Source organism: Coregonus clupeaformis, unplaced genomic scaffold (genome assembly GCF_020615455.1).
Source record: "Coregonus clupeaformis isolate EN_2021a unplaced genomic scaffold, ASM2061545v1 scaf0156, whole genome shotgun sequence".
Lineage (NCBI taxonomy): Eukaryota > Metazoa > Chordata > Actinopteri > Salmoniformes > Salmonidae > Coregonus > Coregonus clupeaformis.
Window position 1 is genome coordinate 293,863 of NW_025533611.1, and position 23,638 is coordinate 317,500.

At 44.0% G+C, this 23,638-nt stretch overlaps 1 protein-coding gene, 1 long non-coding RNA gene and 1 pseudogene across 2 annotated transcripts; 1 reads left to right on the forward strand and 2 right to left on the reverse strand.

The window, feature by feature from the left end:
• The first annotated feature begins 127 nt into the window (after positions 1-127).
• Positions 128-10,544, forward strand: LOC123483845 (C-type lectin domain family 7 member A-like). The gene is made up of 6 exons (XM_045213801.1): positions 128-140; positions 420-566; positions 899-967; positions 8,551-8,638; positions 9,987-10,128; positions 10,404-10,544. The coding sequence occupies exons 1-6, from the start codon at positions 128-130 to the stop codon at positions 10,542-10,544; spliced, it is 600 nt and encodes a 199-aa protein (XP_045069736.1).
• A 6,524-nt stretch (positions 10,545-17,068) lies between these two features.
• On the reverse strand, positions 17,069-18,915 carry LOC123483863. The gene is made up of 7 exons (XR_006658324.1): positions 18,900-18,915; positions 18,714-18,811; positions 18,329-18,412; positions 18,145-18,207; positions 17,943-18,014; positions 17,729-17,789; positions 17,069-17,089 (listed from the first exon to the last, which is right to left on the reverse strand). It is a non-coding gene; the product is annotated as an uncharacterized LOC123483863 (long non-coding RNA).
• A 3,486-nt stretch (positions 18,916-22,401) lies between these two features.
• LOC123483859 overlaps positions 22,402-23,638 on the reverse strand; it is a 7,199-nt pseudogene continuing 5,962 nt past the window's right edge.

The following is a 23,638-nucleotide window of genomic DNA, read 5'->3' on the forward strand; positions in this document are numbered from 1 at the left end:
TGGCTATGCCTTTAGAGATGGCATCAGTAATACAGTTCAATGACAGGGTTGATAGTTTACAACATATTCAAATGAAGTTCTAGTTTACAACATATTCAAATGAAGTTCTACTTTACCACATATTCAAATGGAGCCCAGAGGTAAATAGGAACTGAATGTTAGTTTTTTACTGCACCTCAACACCCCTTACTCAACATTCTCCTGGGACGTGTGTGTGTGCATGTTGTTTGCATAACATCCTGTTTATTCCGTAACAGTTGTTGTTTGTGTACTACGTGTGTGTGTGTGGTTGAGATAGAGAGCAGGAGGATCCTGGGAAAGGTGAGGTGTGTGTGTGTTACAGTTAGCTAAGGGTTACATTAAGTACCCCTTATTTAACCTTATGACCTTATAACCTCTGACCCCCACTCCTTTTCCAGGAAGTGAACCTGGCACTAGTGACCCCTCTCCCTCAGTGGGGTCAAAGGCTGCAATCCCTGAGGGAGGGTCTAGGAGTGTTCCTGTGGTGACCCTAGTGTGTCTCTGTGTTCTACTGCTGGGCCTGGCTATCACTCTGGGAGTCCTCTGTGAGTATAGAACCATTTTACTGAACCCTGACCCTTTTACAATACTGAACCCTTTTACACTACTGAACCCTTTTACACTACTGAACCCTTTTACAATACTGAACCCTTTTACACTACTGAACCCTTTTACACTACTGAACCCTTTTACACTACTGAACCCTTTTACACTACGTATCCACCATAGCTGCTGGCCTGGAACTCTGCTGGAAAGGACAATGTGCAGAGAAAATATCCAAGCCAGCCCAGACCAGTACATTTCCGGTTGGTACGATAGTCTGAAACAGAAGAGAAAAACAACTACCCTCCATCTTGTCTCCTTGTCTCTGTTCCAGATGCTTCCAACATGACTAGTCTTCATGCTGAGGAAGCTCGCTTTAACCAGATGAAAGAGAATCTAACAGGTGAGAATATCAATGATCAAGAGCTCTTTACCATTATAAACTTCTTATATACATTTGGAGAGAATCCTTCATATAAATCATTAAGATCCTGGTTCGATAACGGGCTGTGTCTCAGCTGGCCGCAACCGGGAGCCCCATGAGGCGACGTACAATTGGCCCAGCTTCGTCTGGGTTAGGGGAGGGTTTGACCGGCCGGATCGTCCTTGTCACATCGCGCTCCAGCGACTCCTGTGGCGGGCCCGGCGCATGCACGACGACACAGTCGCCTGGTGTACGGTGTTTCCTCCGACACATTGGTGTGGCTGGCTTCCGGGTTAAGCATGCATTGTGTCAAGAAGCAGTGCGGCTTGGCGGGGTTATGTTTCGGAGGAAGCACGGCTCTCGACCTTCGCCTCTCCCATGTCCGTACGGGAGTTGCAGCGATGGGACAAAACTGTAACTACCAATTGGATATGACGAAATTGGGGAGAAAACGGGGTAAAAAATAAATACAAATTAAGATGAATTTGTCAATGGGGGACTGGCTAAGATTAAAATACTGCTGTTTCACTGTAATAGATAAATAAAATATGATTTAATTTTAATATGACTATGGTTATATAATAGGTCATTCTAGCTTGGACAAGTGTCAGTAGCTGAGGTAAATGTGGTGCGGGAGTCAGGCGCAGGACACCGAAGCTTAGTCCAACAGAGTTTACTAGTGCAAACCAAAGCACAATACAAGGAATGGCCTCAACAATAAACAGAGGCGAGCGATTACGCAGACTGTGCGTATACTAGAAAATAATAAACATAGAAAAACACGCAGCACTAACGGACAGGCGAAATAACAACACACAACCTAACCAACTAAAAACAGGCAACTTATAGGACACATAATCAGACACAAACGGACACAGGTGTAACATACAGACAAAAGCAATCAAACCAGGAAACATCTAACGGTGGCAGCTAGTACTCCGGGGACGGCGACCGCCGAAGCTTGCCCGAACAAGGAGGAGGAGCAGCCTCGGCAGATTCCGTGACAGTACCCCCCCCTTGACGCGCGGCTCCAGCCGTGCGCCGACCCCGGCCTCGGGGACGGCCAGGAGGACGCGGACCCGGCCGCGTGGGATGACCACGGTGGAACTCAGTCAGGAGGGATGGATCTAGGATGTCCCTCCGGACCGTACTCCTCCCACTCCACGAGATACTGGAGACCACTCATCCGGCGTCTCGAGTCCAAGATGGTCCGGACCCTGTACGCCGGAGCCCCCTCGATGTCCAATGGGGGCGGAGGGATCTCTCCTATCTCATCTTTTTGGAGTGGACCAGCTACCACCGGCCTGAGAAGAGACACATGGAACGAGGGGTTAATGTTCTTATAATCAATAGGCAATTGTAACCTGTAACACACCTCGTTCAATCTCCTCAGGACTTTAAAGGGCCCCACAAACCACCTACCCAGCTTCCGGCAGGGCAGGCAGAGGGGCAGGTTTCGAGTCGAGAGCCAGACTCGATCTCCCGGTGCGTACACCGGTCCCTCACTGCGGTGGCGATCGGTGCTCGCCTTCTGTCGACGGATGGCCCGCTGCAGATGGACATGAGCAGCGTTCCACGTCTCCTCCGAGCGCCGAATCCATTCGTCCACCGCAGGAGCCTCGATCTGGCTCTCGTGCCATGGTGCCAGAACCGGCTGATACCCTAAAACACACTGGAAAGGTGTTAGATTGGTGGAGGAGTGGCGGAGAGAGTTTTGGGCCATCTCTGCCCAGGGGATATACCTCGACCACTCCTCCGGCCGACCCTGTCAATAGGACCTCAGAAACCTACCCACATCCTGGTTGACTCGTTCAACCTGCCCATTGCTCTCTGGGTGGTAACCCGAGGTAAGGCTCACTGAGACCCCCAAGCGTTCCATGAATGTCCCCCAGACTCTGGAGGTGAACTGGGGACCTCGGTCAGACATTATATCCTCGGGCACCCCATAGTGCCGGAAAACGTGGGTAAATAGGGCCTCAGCGGTCTGTAGGGCAGTAGGGAGACCCGGCATTGGGAGGAGACGACAGGCCTTGGAAAACCGATCCACAACGACCAAAATAGTGGTATTCCCCTGGGAGGGGGGAAGGTCTGTCACAAAGTCCACCGAGAGGTGGGACCATGGTCGTTGTGGAACGGGCAGGGGATGTAACTTTCCCCTGGGCAAATGTCTAGTCGCCTTACACTGGGCGCACACCGAGCAGGAGGAGACATAAACCCTCACATCCCTAGCTAACGTTGGCCACCAGTATTTCACGCTAAGGCAGTGCACTGTCCGGCCAATACCTGGATGTCCAGAGGAGGGTGATGTATGAGCCCAATAGATGAGGCGGTCACAAACCTCGAGCGGAACGTACGTCCGACTTTATGTTTTTTTCTTTACCCCATATGTAACTCTGTGTTGTTTTTATTGCACTACTTTGCTTTATCTTGGCCAGGTCGCAGTTGTAAATGAGAACCTGTTCTCAACTGGCTTACCTGGTTAAATAAAGGTGAAATAAAATAAAAAAAAAACGTACGTCCGCCCCACAGGACACTCTGGGGGAGTAGGGTCGGTACAAAGTGCCCGCTCGATCTCCGCATCTACCTCCCACACCACCGGAGCCACCAGACAAGACTCCGGCAGTATGGGAGTAGGCTCAATGGACCTCTCCTCTGTGTCCTACCGCCGGGACAGGGCGTCTGCCTTACCGTTCTGGGACCCTGGGATGTATGTGATCTTAAAAACAAACCGGGTTAGGAACATGTTCCACCTAGCCTGACGAGGGTTTAGTCTCCTAGCTGCCCGGATGTACTCCAGGTTACGGTGGTCAGTCAGAATGAGGAAAGGGTGTTGAGCCCCCTCAAGCCAATGCCTCCACACCTTTAGGGCCTGGACTACAGCTAACAGCTCCCTGTCCCCTACGTCATAATTACGCTCCGCCGAACTGAGCTTCTTAGAATAGAACGCACAGGGGCGGAGTTTAGGTGGCGTGCCGGACCGTTGCGACAGGACTGCCCCAATACTGGCCTTGGACGCATCTACCTCAACCTGGAATGGTAAAGCGGGATCCGGATGCGCCAGCACCGGAGCCGAAGTGAACAGGTTCTTTAGTTTAACAAATGCCCTGTCCGCCTCAGCTGACCACTGCAAACGCACCGGACCCCCCTTTAGCAGGGACGTAATGGGAGCTGCCACCTGTCCAAAGCCCCGGATAAACCTCCGGTAGTAATTAGCAAAACCCATTAACTGCTGCACCTGTTTTATAGTGGTTGGAGTTTGCCAATTACGCACGGCCGACACACGGTCAACCTCTATCTTCACACCAGACGCGGACAATCGATAACCCAAAAAGGAGACGGACTCCTGGAAAAACAAGCATTTCTCTGCCTTGACATACAAGTCATGCTCCAACAGCCTCCTCAACACTCGGCGCACCAGGGCTACATGCTCGGCTCGTGTAGAAGAGTACACTAGGATGTCGTCGATGTATACTACCACACCCTGCCCATGCATGTCCCGGAAAATCTCGTCACAAAGGATTGGAAGACTGAGGGAGCATTCATTAACCTGTATGGCATGACGAGATACTCGTAATGACCCGAGGTGGTGCTAAATGCTGTTTTCCATTCATCCCCCTCCCTAATGCGCACCAGATTGTACGCGCTCCTGAGATCTAACTTTGTGAAGAACCGTGCTCCGCGTAATGACTCCGTCATAGTCGCAATCAGAGGAAGAGGGTAACTGTACTTAACCGTGATCTGATTGAGACTACGGTAATCAATACACAGGTGCAAACCCCCGTCCTTCTTCTTCACAAAGAAGAAACTCAAGGAAACCGGGGAAGTGGAGGTCCGTATGTATCCCTGTGCCAAGGACTCGGCTATGTAAGTCTCCATAGCCGCTGTCTCTTCTTGAGACAGAGGATACACACGGCTCCGCGGAAGTGCCGCTCCTGTTTGGAGATCTATCGCACAATCCCCCTGTCTATGAGGTGGTAGCCGTGTTGCCCTCGTTTTGCTGAACACCAGTGCTAAATCCTCATATTCAGGGGGAATGCGCATTGCGGGCACTTGGTTCGGACTCTCCACCGAGGTCGCCCCTAAGGAAACACCTAGACATCTCCCTACACACTGGGCAGACCACTCCATAAGAGCCCTCTGTTGCCACGCAATGGTAGGATCATGGGCGCGTAACCAGGGAAGCCCCAGCACCACGGGATACGCAGGAGAGTTGATCAGATAAAACTGAATGATCTCCTCATGACCCCCCTGCGTCGTCATCTTAAGTGGTGCTGTGACTTCTCTGATCAACCCCGACCCCAGCGGCCGGCTGTCTAGGGCATGAACAGGAAAGGGGGCTTCTACCGGCCGAAGGGGAATTCCTAACCTATAACAAAATTAATGATCAACAAAGTTCCCAGCTGCGCCTGAATCTACTAGCGCCTTATGCTGGGAATGAGGTGCCACCTGTGGAAATCTCACAGGTATACACAAGTGACCAACAGAGAGCTCTGGGTAAGTGGGGCGCCTACTTACCTGAAATGACTCCCCAGTGCGTGACCTGTTGTCCCCTCTCCCAGGAGACCCTCCCCAGCACCTAGCCGCAGTGTGTCCTCCACGGCCACAATTGGTGCAGGGGACGGCCCCCCTCGGGTTCTCTCTCCTCGTCTCCCTAGCGCCAGCACCCCCGAGCTCCATGGGAATTGGCTCGGAGGTGCTGGAGGGTGGAATGGACGACCCCCACTCGGGACGTCCGCGGGTAGCCAGCAGGGTGTCGAGACGGATGGAAATGTCCACCAACTGGTCGAAGGATAGGTTGGTGTCCCTGCAGGCCAGCTCACGACGAACGTCCTCTCGTAGGCTACACCGGTAATGGTCGATGAGGGCCCTCTCATTCCACCCCGCATCCGCCGCTAGAGTCCGGAACTCCAGGGCGAACTCCTGTGCACTCCTCTTCCCCTGTCGGAGGTGGAACAGACGCTCCCCCTCCGCCTTCCCCTCAGGTGGATGATCGAACACAGCCCTGAAGCGGCGGGAGAACTCCGCGTAGGTGATGGTGGCGGCGTCTATTCCCCTCCATTCGGCGTTGGCCCACTCCAACGCCTTGCCGGATAGACAGGAGATGAGGGCGGAGACGCTCTCGTATCCCGAGGGTGCCGGGTGTATGGTGGCCAGGTAGAATTCCACCTGCAGGAGGAACCCCTCACACCCGGCTGCAGAACCATCATATGCCCTCGGGAGCGAGAGCCGAATGCTACTGGGTTCCGGTGCTGGGAGAGGAGGACTGGCCGATGGTGATGGTAAGGTGTGCGAAGGCGTGGGCACCTCTCCCGTAACCAATCGGCGCAGAGTGTTGGACACCTCGTTCATGGCGGCCCCAAGTTGCCGGATCATGGTGTCTTGGTCACTGATCCGATCCTCCAGCGACTTGGGTGCCGCCGCTGCTCCTGCTGACTCCATAGATTTGGTGTGTTGTTCTGTCAGTAGCTGAGGTAAATGTGGTGCGGGAGTCAGGCGCAGGACACCGAAGCTTAGTCCAACAAAGTTTACTAGTGCAAACCAAAGCACAATACAAGGAACGGCCTCAACAATAAACAGAGGCGAGCGATTACGCAGACTGTGCGTAAACTAGAAAATAATAAACATAGAAAAACACGCAGCACTAACGGACAGGCGAAATAACAACACACAACCTAACCAACTAAAAACAGGCAACTTATAGGACACATAATCAGACACAAACGGACACAGGTGTAACATACAGACAAAAGCAATCAAACCAGGAAACATCTAACGGTGGCAGCTAGTACTCCGGGGACGGCGACCGCCGAAGCCTGCCCGAACAAGGAGGAGGAGCAGCCTCGGCAGATTCCGTGACAACAAGGTTTACTTTCTTACTTTATTGTTAGATATGTAAATAAATGAATGTTATTCATCCATATTATTTGCTCTTTCATAACAGGGAAACTGCATGAACTGCAAGACAACTATAAGAGACTGCAGAATGAGAGCCACAACATAACACGTAGGTAGTCTAGAGCAGGACTCTACTGACATGGGACTGACTAGCTGCTGTTCTCCTATCCATATCAGAATATTGTCATAACATATCTGTAATTATTGAAGTGCTTTTAAAGGCTGGTCATGACACACATTAACACCATCATCCCAGACAGCCTAGACCCACACCAATTCACATACACTACAGATCCACAGATGAAGCAATCTCAATTGCACTTCACACTGCCCTCTCCCACCTGGACAAGAGGTGAAATAACTATGTGAGAATGCTGTACATAGACTACAGCTCAGCGTTCAACACCATAGTCCCCTCCAATATCATTACCAAGCTAAGGACCCTGGGACTGAACACCTCCCTCTTCAACTGGATCCTGGACTTCCTGACAGGCCGGCCCCAGGTGGTGAGGGTAGGCAACAACACCTCCACCACGTTGACCCTCAACACGGGGGCACCTCAGGGGTGTGTGCTTAGTCCCCTCCTGTACTCCCTGTTCACCCACGACTGACCCACATTCACATACAATACATACACACACACACACAAACATAACACACACACGCAGACCGACAAAACACAAACACACATACATACACATTACACACACACTTCTATACTCATAATTTGCTGCTGCTACTCTGTTCTTTATTTTACTCTTATTATGATCCATCCTGATGCCTAATCACTTTACCCTGCCTTCATGTACATATCTACCTCAAAACCTCAGCATATTGATCTGATACTGGTACTCCCTGTATATAGCTCCATTCTTTTTTGTATTTTATTCATTTAAGTCATTTAGCAGACGCTCTTATCCAGAGTGACTTACAGTTAGTGAATACATATTTTTTTAAATACTGGCCCCCCGTGGGAAACGAACCCACAACCCTGGCGTTGCAAACGCCATGCTCTACCAACTGAGCTACATCCCTGCCGGCCATTCCCTACCCTACCCTGGACGACGCTGGGCCAATTGTGCGCCGCCCATGAGTCTCCCGGTCGAGGCCGGCTGCGACAGAGCCTGGATTCGAACCAGGATCTAGTGGCACAGTTAGCACTGCGATGCAGAGCCTTAGACCACTGCGCCAGTTTTTATTTTAAACTCTGCATTTTAGGGAAGGGCTCATAAGCAAGAATTTCACGGTAACGTCTACACCAGTTGTATTCGGCGCATGTGACTAATAACACTTGATTTGATTTGACATACTAATGTAAAGGGGAAGTTGAACCCAATTTAACTAAAACTTCTCATTTCAATACAAAGTTCCATGTTATCAAGATTAGGATTACATTTACACTGCAGTAGTATTGCTTCCCCAAACATGTTTCAATATTGTATATGCTATCATTGCACTGTATATGAGGAAGGACATGGGTTTTTCTTGACCAGGGAAAAGTCCTGGCCCTAATGGAAATTTAGTCATATGAGTGTGGTGAAGTGCATTGGAAAGTAATTTTATACTTCAAATGTTTTGTTTGCCAACTACATACCTTTTGTATTATGGCCTTAATTCAACAGAACTACACTGTATTCTAATTTGTTGTAAATCTCTTCTGTTCTTAGTCCAGAAAGAGTTGTTATCCTCAGGGCTTCAAGACTGTAAGGCCAACCTGACTAGGGTCAAAGATCTCCTGCCAACCATCCAAGGTCAGTTCAATCCTCCCTATGTACTGTGGTTGTGACTAGATGGATTACAGCTACAAATGAGATTACCATACAAATAAGAATGGAATCATGGATTCATGGAATATAATAAGTATTATACCTATGGATTTACCATTTAACTACTGCGAGAGTTTGGACATACGTTTTGAAGCCAGATAACGACTCAGAGTAGGATATAACTTTTTGTTGCTATGGCGATAGATAGCTAGATGCTAGCTAGAGGTAGGGCAGCAATGTGCAGATAGCTGGTGGTCAATATGTACAGAGTTTCAATTTGAAAAAAACACATTTAGGATGCATTGGCATTTAGCAGGACAAATTGGCTTGGTTATATTGTATCTCTGCACTGGCAATTTATTTGAAATGTTATAGTTTATTTCCTACCTCCACCGGAATGTGGCAAGCACGATTACATGATAGGATAGGATGTATATGATTAAATGCATTATACACTGTTTGTTTACCTCAATATTGATTTAGCTAGCATTGTGAAGCAGTATCTACGCATACAAGCAACAGTTCATTGATATTTCATCAAAAATAAACAATCGCCAGTGAAACTATTCAGTTTTACTTTGAAAAAATCTAAGTGATATCCGACTCCGACTCATCATCTGGCTTCCAAACGCAAGTCCAAACTCTCGCAGTGCTCAATGGTGAATCTCGTCCGTAGCTGTACTCCATCTAGTCACAACCATATACTCTAACTTATGACAGAATGAGCGTGGATGTCCAATGGCCAGTAGTTCAATTATAGGATATGTGGTGGAGCTGTTCTTCAACTTGTTACCCAGTCAGCCCAATTCTGATCTTTTTCCCCACTAATTGGTATTTTGACCATAGGAGGTTGGTGGCACCGTAATTGGGGAGGACGGGCTCAAGGTAATGGCTGGAGCGGAATTGGTGGAATGGTACCAAATACATCAAACACATGGTTTCCATGTGCTTGATCCCATTCCAATTACTCCCTTCCAGCCATTATTATGAGCTGTCCTTCCCTCAGCAGCCTCCACTGCTTTTGACCAATCAGATCAGCTCTTTTGCTGATAATTTGCCCAATTATTGTCAAAAGATCTGATTGCTCAAAAGACCAATAATTGAGCAAAAGATCAGAATTGTGCTGACAGTGTAAACGCAGTATGTCATTGTTTCTCATTCCATTGATGTCCTTTCTCTTTCAGGTTCTCTCCCTTAGCCCACAACTCTTGTGCTCTCTTAAAGGGACACACACATTTAACAAGAACATCACAGGATGTAGAACTGAAAGTAATCACATTTCAATTATGTTATCTCTTCTCTCTTCTAGGGAATCAGAAGGAATGTAATGCTGATAGGAAGCCATGTTCTCCTGGCTGGGAGTCCTACAATGGATCATGTTACTACTTCTCTAAAGACAAACTGACCTGGGAACAGAGTCAGTACGCCTGCATCCGCGATGGAGGACACCTGGTCATCATAGAGAGTAGTCAGGAGCAGGTAAGGTTGGAGGTGCAGTAATTAATTGCTAATGACTTTCACATAAAGCGCAGACTTCAAGTTAGGATACAGCCTTCTTTTAGTGTCTCTCTGTGCTTTGCATGTCTGTCTCCATTGGTTGACCTTAGAGGAAAGCAGGCGGGGCTCTCGCTCTTCAAGTTAAAAATATACTTTATTTAGAATAGTATAAAAAAATAAATGTTCAGCCATCAAAGCTTTCTTCAGGATGAGAACCATTGGTCCATTGGTTGATTAACGTGTGGTTTCCTCCATAGGAGTTTATAAAACAGAGAGTGGTAACATTGGGAATTGATCCTTATGAACACAGCCCCTGGATAGGACTGACAGATGAGAAGCAAGAGAAAGTGTGGGTCTGGATGGACAATACAACTCTTTTTAATGAGAACATCAAGTAAGGATGTTTTTAAGGTATACATTTGCACACATCTACACACACAGGTAAGCACGCATGCTCACACAAACACACACACACACACACAAAGACACACAAAAACAACTCAGCTGTACACTCAAAAGCAAAACATTGTATACATAGTTCTGTTGTGGCCAAATATATTGGCACTCTTGCACTTTTATTAAATCATTCAATATTTATTCTCAAATAACTTGAAATAGAAAATAACTTTTGATATCCAAACATTTCTATTGGCTTTTCAACATTGCAGAACATTTACATTTTTGTAAACTTAAGCAACTTTTTACTGGCAATTTGGCCCAGTCTTTAGCAGCAATCTGCTCTAATTCTTCAATGTTAGAGGGGTGCCCTCCACCAACTGCTGTTTTCAGATCTCACCATTGATTTGGGCTGTGATTCAGATCTGGACTCATTACTGCCCACTCCAGAACAGTCCAGTGTTTCTTCTTGAACCGTTCCTGGGTGCTTTTTGATGTGTGTTTGGGGTTGTTGTCCTGCTGGAGGACCCACAACCTTCAATGGAGACACAGTTTTTGGACACTGGGTTTAACACTGGACTCCAATCTGCTGATTTCATGATGTCTTGCGCACGTTCAAGACCCCCAGTACTAGAGGCAGCAAAGCAACCCCACAGCATTATCAAACCTCCCCATGTTTGATTGTAGGGATGGTGTTCTTTTAATTGAATGCTTCATTTGGTCATCGGTAAACACAGTACTGATCTGTAATGATCAAATTAGGTTTTTTGTTTGTGGCCAGTGAAGATTCCAGATCTGAATCACATCCATAATCTATGGCGAGATCTGAAAACAGCAGTTGCTGGAAGGCCCCCCTCAAACATTGAACAATTAGAGCAGTTTGCTGCTGAAAATTGGGCCAAATTGCCAGTAGAAAGGTTCAGAAAGTTCATTGAGGGCTACAGGAAGCATTTGTCAGGAGTTGTCTTGGCCAAAAGCTCTGCTGCCAAGTACTAGCTCCAGGGGGCTAATCATTTAGTCCATGCCATTTGTCTTTATTTTTAAATATGTTTTATTTCCTTCTACTGCGACATACTGTATGGAGTAATGGTTTCCCTTCTCCATTCTCTAGGTACTGGGACTCCAGCTAACCAAATAACGGTGGGCCTAATGGTGAAATAGAAAACTGTGTCCGAATTGGTCAACACTGTTACAGAGATAACAATTGTTGGTTTGACTTTCCATGTGCCAAACCATCTAACAGAATCTGTGAGAGTCGTTCAGTCTGTGAAAGTCAGGCAGCCTCTCCATAGTATTGCAAAATGTAGTGTATTGAATGAGTAACCAGCACAAGACACCTCATTATTGGGTAGTATGTAGGACCAGTTGCCTGGACACAGATTAAACCTAGTCCTGGACTATGAACCATATTCAATGGAGATTCCCCATTTAGTGTTTTTAGTCCAGGACTAGGTTTAATCTGTGTCCAGGAAACCGAGCCATAATGTAACATTTGGGTTAATGCAGAGTATTAGCTTCAGAGCTTTTTGTTTGTCTGAATTTGTGGGTTTTACACACCAGCCAAGCTTCTGGGAGAGCATGATTGTTACCTTTTGATTAGTTCCTCCACATAGCCAGCTGGATGTGACAGATCCTGCTAAATTGAATTGAACTTTTCTATTAATATTTGTAAATATGCTTTCTCATGTAACATTTTAAATTTTAGTCATTTAAAAGATGCTCTTATCCAGAGTGACTTACAGTTAGTGCATTTTAGTAAATAATTAGATATACAGTAGTATTAGAAAAATTATTATTGTAAAGATGTTATATACTGGTTTAGGATGCACGGTTTAGCCTGTATGGTTTAGCCTGTATGGTTTAGCCTGCATGGTTTGGCCTGTTATCTCAACCTTCTTTCCAGGAAAATGTAACTCGTTTGTTGGAGATGGGTTCTAACAATGGGATTCAAGAATTCAGCTGTTTTTATGGATTTATTGTAACAATGGGATTCATTAATTCAGCTGTTTTTATATATTTATTTGTATATGTAGGTCTAATAGATGGAATTAGACATGAATTAATAAATAAATAAACATTTCATGATCTATACAGTGGGGAAAAAAAGTATTTAGTCAGCCACCAATTGTGCAAGTTCTCCCACTTAAAAAGATGAGAGAGGCCTGTCATTTTCATCATAGGTACACGTCAACTATGACAGACAAATTGAGAATTTTTTTCTCCAGAAAATCACATTGTAGGATTTTTAATGAATTTATTTGCAAATTATGGTGGAAAATAAGTATTTGGTCACCTACAAACAAGCAAGATTTCTGTCTCTCACAGACCTGTAACTTCTTCTTTAAGAGGCTCCTCTGTCCTCCACTCGTTACCTGTATTAATGGCACCTGTTTGAACTTGTTATCAGTATAAAAGACACCTGTCCACAACCTCAAACAGTCACACTCCAAACTCCACTATGGCCAAGACCAAATAGCTGTCAAAGGACACCAGAAACAAAATTGTAGACCTGCACCAGGCTGGGAAGACTGAATCTGCAATAGGTAAGCAGCTTGGTTTGAAGAAATCAACTGTGGGAGCAATTATTAGGAAATGGAAGACATACAAGACCACTGATAATCTCCCTCGATCTGGGGCTCCACGCAAGATCTCACCCCGTGGGGGTCAAAATGATCACAAGAACGGTGAGCAAAAATCCCAGAACCACACGGGGGGACCTAGTGAATGACCTGCAGAGAGCTGGGACCAAAGTTACAAAGCCTACCATCAGTAACACACTACGCCGCCAGGGACTCAAATCCTGCAGTGCAAGACGTGTCCCCCTGCTTAAGCCAGTACATGTCCAGGCCCGTCTGAAGTTTACTAGAGTGCATTTGGATGATCCAGAAGAGGATTGGGAGAATGTCATATGGTCAGATGAAACCAAAATATAACTTTTTGGTAAAAACTCAACTCAGTCGTGTTTGGAGGACAAAGAATGCTGAGTTGCATCCAAAGAACACCATACCTACTGTGAAGCATGGGGGTGGAAACATCATGCTTTGGGGCTGTTTTTCTGCAAAGGGACCAGGACAACTGATCCGTGTAAAGGAAAGAATGAATGGGGCCATGTATCGTGAGATTTTGAGTGAAAACCTCCTTCCATCAGCAAGGGCATTGAAGATGAAACGTGGCTGGGTCTTTCAGCATGACAATGATCCCAAACACACCGCCCGGGCAACGAAGGAGTGGCTTCGTAAGAAGCATTTCAAGGTCCTGGAGTGGCCTAGCCAGTCTCCAGATCTCAACCCCATAGAAAATCTTTGGAGGGAGTTGAATGTCCGTGTTGCCCAGCGACAGCCCTAAAACATCACTGCTCTAGAGGAGATCTGCATGGAGGAATGGGCCAAAATACCAGCAACAGTGTGTGAAAACCTTCTGAAGACTTACAGAAAACGTTTGACCTGTGTCATTGCCAACAAAGGGTATATTACAAAGTATTGAGAAACTTTTATTATTGACCAAATACTTATTTTCCACCATAATTTGCAAATAAATTCATTAAAAGTCCTACAATGTGATTTTCTGGAATTTTTTTCCTCCTTTTGTCTGTCATACTTGACGTGTACCTATGATGAAAATTACAGGCCTCTCTCATCTTTTTAAGTGGGAGAACTTGCACAATTGGTGACTGACTAAATACTTTTTTTCCCCACTGTATGTTTTATGTTCACAATTTTCTGTATTTGCGGTTCGGTATCTGAGTCTATATCAAGTCTTAGTCAATGTAACAACGTGGTCTCTGAGAGGGATGGAGGGTAGTTTAGTAGGAGGTCTCTGAGAGGGATGGAGGGTAGTTTAGTAGGGGGTCTCTGAGAGGGATGGAGGGTAGTTTAGTAGGGGGTCTCTGAGAGGGATGGAGGGTAGTTTAGTAGGAGGTCTCTGAGAGGGATGGAGGGTAGTTTAGTAGGTCTCTGAGAGGGATGGAGGGTAGTTTAGTAGGGGGTCTCTGAGAGGGATGGAGGGTAGTTTAGTAGGAGGTCTCTGAGAGGGATGGAGGGTAGTTTAGTAGGGGTCTCAGAGGGATGGAGGGTAGTTTAGTAGGGGGTCTCTGAGAGGGATGGAGGGTAGTTTAGTAGGGGGTCTCTGAGAGGGATGGAGGGTAGTTTAGTAGGAGGTCTCTGAGAGGGATGGAGGGTAGTTTAGTAGGGTAGTTTATCTCCTATTGTGCAGTACACTGTGTCTGGTTTGTTGAAATTATTCCCAAAATATTTTTTTTATAGCTATAATTGACTGTCTTACTTCTGTAGATCTCCATACAACCAGCTGGATGTGACAGCAGTTACTGAAATTGAGATGTTTTAATATGCCTCATCTTATTAATAATTAGATATACAGTATATATTAGAAAAATAATGATATACTCAGATGACTGACTGGTTGGTTGGTTGATGGAATAGTTGATTGATTGATTAATTGGGTCCAATTCAGGAAGTAAACTGAAAGTCCAATTTAATCAATGACTTCTCAAGTCAGTTCAATGGAAATGCACTATAGCAGATAATGGCACACATGCATAAATATGGCAGAATTCAGATATGACATCATTATTTTAGCATTATCCACTGAGTTTTTAAATTACGGCGCACGACATGGTTCAATGAAGCACAATCTACCTTTTGAAATTGCTGGCGTCTTGAAGCTAAAATTTATATTATGTATATTGTGCTAATGAACATAAAAAGAAATATTAATGGAGAGCAATGCAAAATACGCTGAACTTAGCCAAACAAAGAATGTGTGGTAAGTGCATGGAGGCCGCCATCTTTATGGACCTCCTCTATTGTCACATCTATTTTCTATGCAAACTTGCTAAATGTTAACAAAAGATCACTGGACAAATTAATGGAAACCTAGCTATGGAGAGGGATGGAGGGGTAATGTATCTCCTTTTGTCCAGTACACTGTCTGGTTTGTTGAGGTTATTCCAGTCTTTGTCCACTCGATGGCGTTGTGCTGCAGCTGGTTTCTATACGGTGCTGTAGAAGACTATAGAAGACTGATGTAGGCTCTGCCTCAGAAGGGCTCTGTGGTTCTGTCCTCTCTTCTGGTGAAGTGTACTCTTTGTCTCCTGGATGGACTTCTTCTCCTCCTGCTACTGCTGGTACTGCTGCTCCTGGTCTCCCTGCAGTGTCGTGGATTGATGTCACCTTCAGATGGAAGAGGGCTGTGGTTCTGGCCTCTCACCTGCTGGAACATTCACTAGGCTGTCAGCTTCTAGAACAACAACCTGTTAGGAGATGAGAAATCACAATGTAAATTATCACTTTTTTTATCCTGTGAAAACATAGATAAATAATTGAAAGAGAGGATATCTGCAGTAGCTGTTCTTCTTTAGTGGATGGAGGTGTTTTGCCAGATATGATCCATCCTACAACAACTAACACCAACGAAGAACACCCCAATAACACTGCCCACAATGGTTCCAACTGGTGATGCTGCAGTTTAACCATCCTTCTCTTCGCTTCTTGTGATTGGTGAAAAGACCAATTAGTGGAAAAAATATCAAAATTGGTCTGTCTGTCTAAACACAGCCTTTGTGTAGAGAGAGAGTAGTTCACTGGTTATAATCCACCCACTAAAATGTAAGAACAAAATAACTAACCAACAAACAATACAATACAAATCAATACGCAATACACTTGCTGTAGCTGCAGATAAGATCCATCATCATTACACCATATCATTGTTTAAAAAGCTGTTACAATAATACACAATTAAACCATGATTCAATAAAATATATTTGTTTTAGTAAAAAAACAAGAGAAAAATCCTTCATGTACTATGTGTTATTGTGTGTGTGCTTGTGTGTTTTTGTGTGTGTGTTTGTAAGTGCATGCATGTGTGTGTGTGTTTTTGTTTGCATGTATGTGTGTGCGTGTATGTTTGTGCATGGCTCTGTGTGTGTGTGTGTGTGTGCATAATCCATGTCCACAGGTTTCTCCTGCTCCTCCTCTGATGGTGTGTCCCTCCATCTCCCTCAAGGACCTGTAACATATCACCACACAAAGTTATTTATCCTCCCATCTCCCTCAAGGACCTGCAACATGTCACCACACAAAGTTATTTATCCCTCCATCTCCCTCAAGGACCTGTAACATATCACCACACAACGTTATTTATCCCTCCATCTCCCTCAAGGACCTGTAACATATCACCACACAAAGTTATTTATCCTCCCATCTCCCTCAAGGACCTGCAACATGTCACCACACAAAGTTATTTATCCCTCCATCTCCCTCAAGGACCTGTAACATATCACCACACAACGTTATTTATCCCTCCATCTCCCTCAAGGACCTGTAACATATCACCACACAAAGTTATTTATCCTCCCATCTCCCTCAAGGACCTGCAACATGTCACAACACAAAGTTATTTATCCCTCCATCTCCCTCAAGGACCTGTAACATATCACCACACAAAGTTATTTATCCTCCCATCTCCCTCAAGGACCTGCAACATGTCACAACACAAAGTTATTTATCCCTCCATCTCCCTCAAGGACCTGTAACTTATCACCACACAACATTTTTTATTGGTATAATTTAAACAGGTAGAGTATACTTTGATATACTTTGGGCTCCCGAGTGGCGCAGCTGTCTAAGGCACTGCATCTCAGTGCTTGAGGCATCACTACAGACCCCCTGGTTCGATTCCAGGCTGTATCACAACCGGCTGTGATTGGGAGTCCCATAGGGCGGCGCACAATTGGCCCAGCATCGTCCGGGTTTGACCGGTGTAGGCCGTCATTGTAAATAAGAATTTGTTCTTAACTGACTTGCCTAGTTAAATAAAGGAAAAATAAATATCAGAGCATTATTTTCATAAGTATAATACAGGTGCAGCATCTTAATTTGATCACTCTGCTGTTGCAGGAAATGTCCTGCACAGCAGGAAATGCAAACTCGTAGTGTATTCAAGATCTAAAAAAGGCTTCTTAAGTTTGTAATTTCCACTAGAATTTCAGACTTGATTTTCCCTAACTACAAATGTATCAAGCCCTACAAAAATGTCCATTAATTATAATACATACAATACTACAAATTTCCTTTTGCTGCAGGATTATTTTCTTTCTTTGAGAAACTGGTGAAATTAAGATCCTTCACCTGTATTAGTGTCAATAGCATATGGCTATTAGTCTTACCTGGGGCTGTGTGTGGCTTCACTTGAGAAAAGACAATCTGCCGCTGGTGGGGTTGCTTTTTCTGTAGGAGGACGAACATCAGCATAATACGATACTTATATACATAATAATATCCAGAATAATATCCAGAATAATATACAGCTATTCAATATGGGGTCAAAGAGGAGTGAGGTTCTGATAGGGGGAATATGGAGGGAGGGATGTCTAGTCTTACCTCTCTTCTTATTGGCTTTGACTTTCTTTTGGAGGTCAACCTCAGCATAGGTCACATCAACAGGTCCAGCTGCTGCTGACAATGGACATTTCCAGTCAACAAATGAAGGAATTAGCTTAATACATATTCTACCTCTTCATCACAAAATCAGAAATTACGAATTAAGGTTTTAATGACTGCCAACCTGTAGAATGGGTCTTACCTGTGGCTTCACCTGTCTTCACCTCAGAGTAGACAGGATTTTATTTTGGATAATCTCTCTTTACTGAGGAGGAGGAAGAGGAGCAGAGAACTTGTAAATATATTTATATATATGTACACATTGTAACTCATCTTAGATCCACTGCTACATTTCTTTCTCAATATATGTCACAGTTGAGAGTCACCTTTCTTTTTCTTGTCCAACTTGTTCAGTTGAATCTGGACATAAGTCACATGACTTGGTCCAGCAGCAGAAGCACCAGCAGCATCTGAGACATAATACACAAACACCTCCACTTGGTCAAACGCTACATGTCATATTAAATGAAGAGAAGCAGGCTACTACACATTCATACTGAAAACATTACATTACACTACCATTATCATTGTTGTCTGAGGGATTGATCGTATCGTAGATCGAAAAAGAGAGAAATCTTAGTTTGGTTATTCCTCAGCTTGCCTATGAACATATCGTATGATAACATGTTGTAAACAAAGTGGATGTTGATGAGCCAGTGTATGAGGTTACAGAGAGAGGAGAGTGGTAGAGGTCTGGGCTGAGAGACTGACCATGCTGCTGATGTGTATACCCAGTATCAGGAGCCTGGCCCTGGGTAGATCCTTGGTCCTGTTGGGGGTCCTGGTTGGTGCTCTGGGGCTGAGGGGGCCTACAGGGAGAGAGATACTCAGCATAGGAAGCACAGTGAAGATGTTATACTGTACGTATCAATATAGTTGAGAGAAAGGTGTCGTCACCAGAATATTCTGTTGAACTAGAAACATTGTGTTATGTACTGAACTTTCTTCAAATATTTATATTATATTTAGACATTTCTCTCCTAAACATGTAATTGAATGTTTTGAATTAAATGAGAAATTGTAAATGTCTCACCTTTTGCTGTTTTGATATCTCCACAGCAGGACCAGGAGAATGACCAGTAGAACACCAGCAACAACCAGACCCACAACCACTCCTACTAGGACTGATGTAGAGGATCCAGGAGCTACGACTGGAGAGAGAACAGCACAACACCATCAGACTCTGATGCAGAAAATAAATAAAGTAGTTTAATTCCTGTATGTATCTGAGTCTGATGACTTGGAGATCAGAGATGATAAGAGAGGGATGAAATGTTTTACTCTGTTCTCCTCACACACGGTCAGGGAGAGCAGCTGATAAACAGCAGTAAGGTACGGCTCACTGTGACAGGTAAGGGTCTCAATCACAACCGTGCCCTGTTTTAAATGTGCACTCTGTAGGATTTATGCTAGATTTGCCTCTAGGGGCGCAAGTGAGACAAAATGCAATCATTGGACATAAGTGACCCTCCACACCCAGAAGTACAAGTTTGGGAATTTCATATTTTGTACATTTCACTAGTTTGATAGCCTATTTATTATAGGCAAAACTGTTCTTTCAAATAATTTCAAAGTGTTGCTAATTTTTATCTCTACATTATTCAAATTTCATTGCACGTTTTTGTTTTTGTAAAATGTGTTATCTATTCACAAGACCTTCCTTTGTTTCTGTTCAAATGTCCAGAGCGTCTCGTTGAGCCTAGTGTTTGTAAGGTCTTCAGCGTTTTGAAGGACGGCCACTGTGTGATGGCTCTTCAGTGCTCCTCTACAGTGAAGGACACCAGCTTTTCTTGGGAACCAGAGGCTTTGTTTGACGGCTCCTTCTGGAGGGGGAGTCCCAATGCCAACATATCTGTTGTCTGGTCGTCTTACAGCCCCAACAGAAATGTCACCTTAATCTGTATTGCCAGCAACGGGCTCACTAACGCCTCTAGGGTTGTGAGGGAGACATGCCAAGGTACAGTCATTTCTAGGGCCAGGATTTATTTCTGTAACACATGACCTGACCAGGAAAAACTGGTGTATTCATGAACCTTTGGGCAGGGAATTCTTAGGCCAGCCAGCCATTTGTGTTCTTACCTTGTCACCACACTATTTTGTTCTCTCCTATGTCCTCAGATGAACAGCCCAAGCCTGACGTGGTGGTGGAGGGGGAGACCCGCGTCCCTGGGATCGTAATGTTGCTCTTAGGATTTCTGTTTGGATGTCTTTTAACATATATTTTCAGAGGTGAGTGGGAGTTAAAAATTACAACAAATTTTCATTTCTATCAAATTTCACAGTGTCTTGTGTATCAATAAACGCTCCCTTAATTTAAGTTCTAGCTGAAATGAAGACGTGTTACAACCTATATTTTGTTTGCTAGGTGCAAAATAGAAGATATCACCTGACTGCCTTGTTTTATGTTTGTCATAGAGTCCTTCACATGCATTTACATTTACATTTTCGTCATTTAGCAGACGCTCTTATCCAGAGCGACTTACAAATTGGTGCATTCACCTTATGATAGCCAGTGGAACAACCACTTTACAATATATCACTTTTTTGGGGGGTGGGGTAGGGGGAGGGTAGAAGGATTACTTTTATCCTATCCCAGGTATTCCTTAAAGAGGTGGGGTTTCAAGTGTCTCCGGAAGGTGGTGAGTGACTCCGCTGTCCTGGCGTCGTGAGGGAGCTTGTTCCACCATTGGGGTACCAGAGCAGCGAACAGTTTTGACTGGGGGTCACGCCAAGTTTCTTTGTACTCTGGGAGGAGGACACAACGGAGTTGTCAACCGTGATGGCGAGATCATGGAGCGGGCAGTCCTTCCCCGGGAGGAAGAGCAGCTCCGTCTTGCCGAGGTTCAGCATGAGGTGGTGATCCGTCATCCACACTGATATGTCTGCCAGACATGCAGAGATGCGATTCGCCACCTGGTTATCAATCAGGTTCAACAAGTAAGCAGCTTTACTTTAGAAACAACCTCCTCCTGTGCACAGACATCAAACAGCTCAACGTCTAGTTTTGATTTACGTTTGGTTGAGTTGTCAACTAATGTGAATTCAATGTGAAATCAACCCCAAAAAATTTAGGTCTAAGGTTGGTGAAAAAAATATGAAATGCCTTTACATTACAGATTTTTTTCAAATCCAATCACTTTTCCACGTTGCTTCAATCTCCTCACATAGATTGTTTTGGTTGAAATGACGTGGAAACAATGTTGATTCAACCAGTGTTTGACTGTTTGACCAGTGGGTATGTACATCAAATGTCTATACCAAGGTTTGTTGGTATTTTTTGGTGTTTTTACAGGCGTCGAAGCATCAACCAGGTCGGTACTACACTTTCGGGATAAAAAAAAAACTCCAGCCTACCTATAGAAAGGAGCTGAACATCGTAGTCGACAAAGTGCTTGAAGAAGAGCACCTGCCCTGACTGACATTTCTCCCTGACTCCCCCACTCAAGCTACTGCCTATACATACTGCCTCATTGCCTTATCATCTGAAGCTGTTGAATCCAATCGCCCAAGAATCTGCCAGATCCTTTTGTTTTTGTGATAGTTTTTTTTAAAGGTCTTAAATGAAAGCGCTTTATAAAATACATATATTATTATTATTATTATTATTATTATTATTATTATTATTATTATTATTATTATTATTATTATTATTATTATTATTATGTAATGAAGAGGATAGTACACCTGAAATACAAAAATGTAATTTATGTTGTAATTCATGTTTTTCTATCACTTAAAGGTAGCCTTTCTCAAATACTGCACTTTTGTGACTGTGAATCATTATATGATCTCTGCGTTATGATTTCTACAAATCATTATATTTATTAGGATGTTCTCTCCTTTTTCTCAATATGTAAAGACAGTATTATTGTTTTAAGGTCTATTCATTGTCTGATTTCACACAATAACAAAATATAGTTTGAGCATATTTTTAATTGATGGGAATGTGGCCTATGTGATTTCTACAAAGCATGTCTGTGGAATGTAAAACTTTTTACTGTACAATACACATCTAAACTACAATACATACAAACAAATTGTTTTCAACTCTTGTAGAGTCCCACAGAATCACCGGTAATCTTTAAGAATATAGTTTTGTATTGCTATTAGTTGTTATTATGCAAATATAAACAGTTAATGCAACAATAGAATGCAATAGAACCTAGGAAATAGTTATGTAACTCTGAATATCTTGAAAATAACAAGTTGTACCACATAATGATCATGAACAGACAAAGATTCTAGTTCTGAACAAGTAAGCAAAACAAAACAGAAATGTGCAGGTCGTGATGAAATGAAACAGTAACATCTATGTACAGAAGGTACACATGAAGGATGCTGAGGATGCAGAGGGTTCTATATCTATAGATGCCCAGATTATGACCACATCCTGTTCAGCTCACAGTACTTACTGGTTGGAAGAAGAAGGGGCTTCTGGCTGGCGTCCAAATGTGATCTTGTCATACAGAGTATGCGGCTAAATGTGACAGGCAACCAAGAAGAAACTGTTTCAGCATTATGAAATGTAGACAATTTCCAAGTAGACTACATAGTCTCCTATTCACGCAGAGACTGTTTTATTTTATTTATGTTCAAAGATATCAGGTATGACCATTCATGTCACGCTCTCACCGTGTTCAGTCTTGGGACAGCCAGATCCCCTACAGTCTCATAGATGGACATTGCCTGACTGTTTGATCTTGTCTGGAATATATACAGAAAAAGGTACTTAATAATAATAATAATAATTAGTCATTTAGCAGACGCTCTTATCCAGAGCGACTTACAGGAGCAATTAGGGTTAAGTGCCTTGCTCAAGGGCACATCGACAGATTTTTCACCTAGTCGGTTCGGGGATTAGAACCAGCGACCTTTCGGTTACTGGCACAACGCTCTTAACCACTAAGCTACCTGCCGCCCAACTTAAACCTATAAACAAAATGGATGAACATTGCACAAAAACACTGCCTATCAGCAATTACAGTACACAGTATAGTGGAATACAGTACACATACATGGGTCGTTCCATGAAAACAGTGCTTGGACATCAGAGTCTCCATAGTAACCACTTTATACATATAATCCAGAGGAACATCCCTTTGATATTTTATGTATAAGTTGTACATTTTAATTTTGAAAGCCTGTTATATTACATGATGTGCCCTTTAGACCACGTGGAGAATTGAATAAATCAGATTTTCGATCAGAGGCAGTAGGGATGACCAGGGATGTTCTTTTGATAAGTGTGTGAATTGGACCATTTTCCTGTCCTGCTAAGCATTCAAAATGTAATGAATACTTTTGGGTGTCAGGGATGTGTATGGAGTAAAAAGTACATTATTTTCTTTAGGAATGTAGCGGAGTAAAAGTAAAAGTTGTCATAAATATAAATAGTAAAGAAAAGTACAGATACCCAAAATGACTACTTAAGTAGTACTTTAAAATATTTTTACTTAGGTACTTTACACCTCTGCTGTGTCCATATTGTCTGTGAGTTTCTAGTGGATAGACCATATGGTTCAAGATAAACTAGCCTAATTAATTTTAAAAAGCATCTAATCAACAATGGCCATATTTTCAATTAACTCTGTAACTCTTCCAGCTATTAACTTTTTTCACAAGTGCCACCAGTTTGA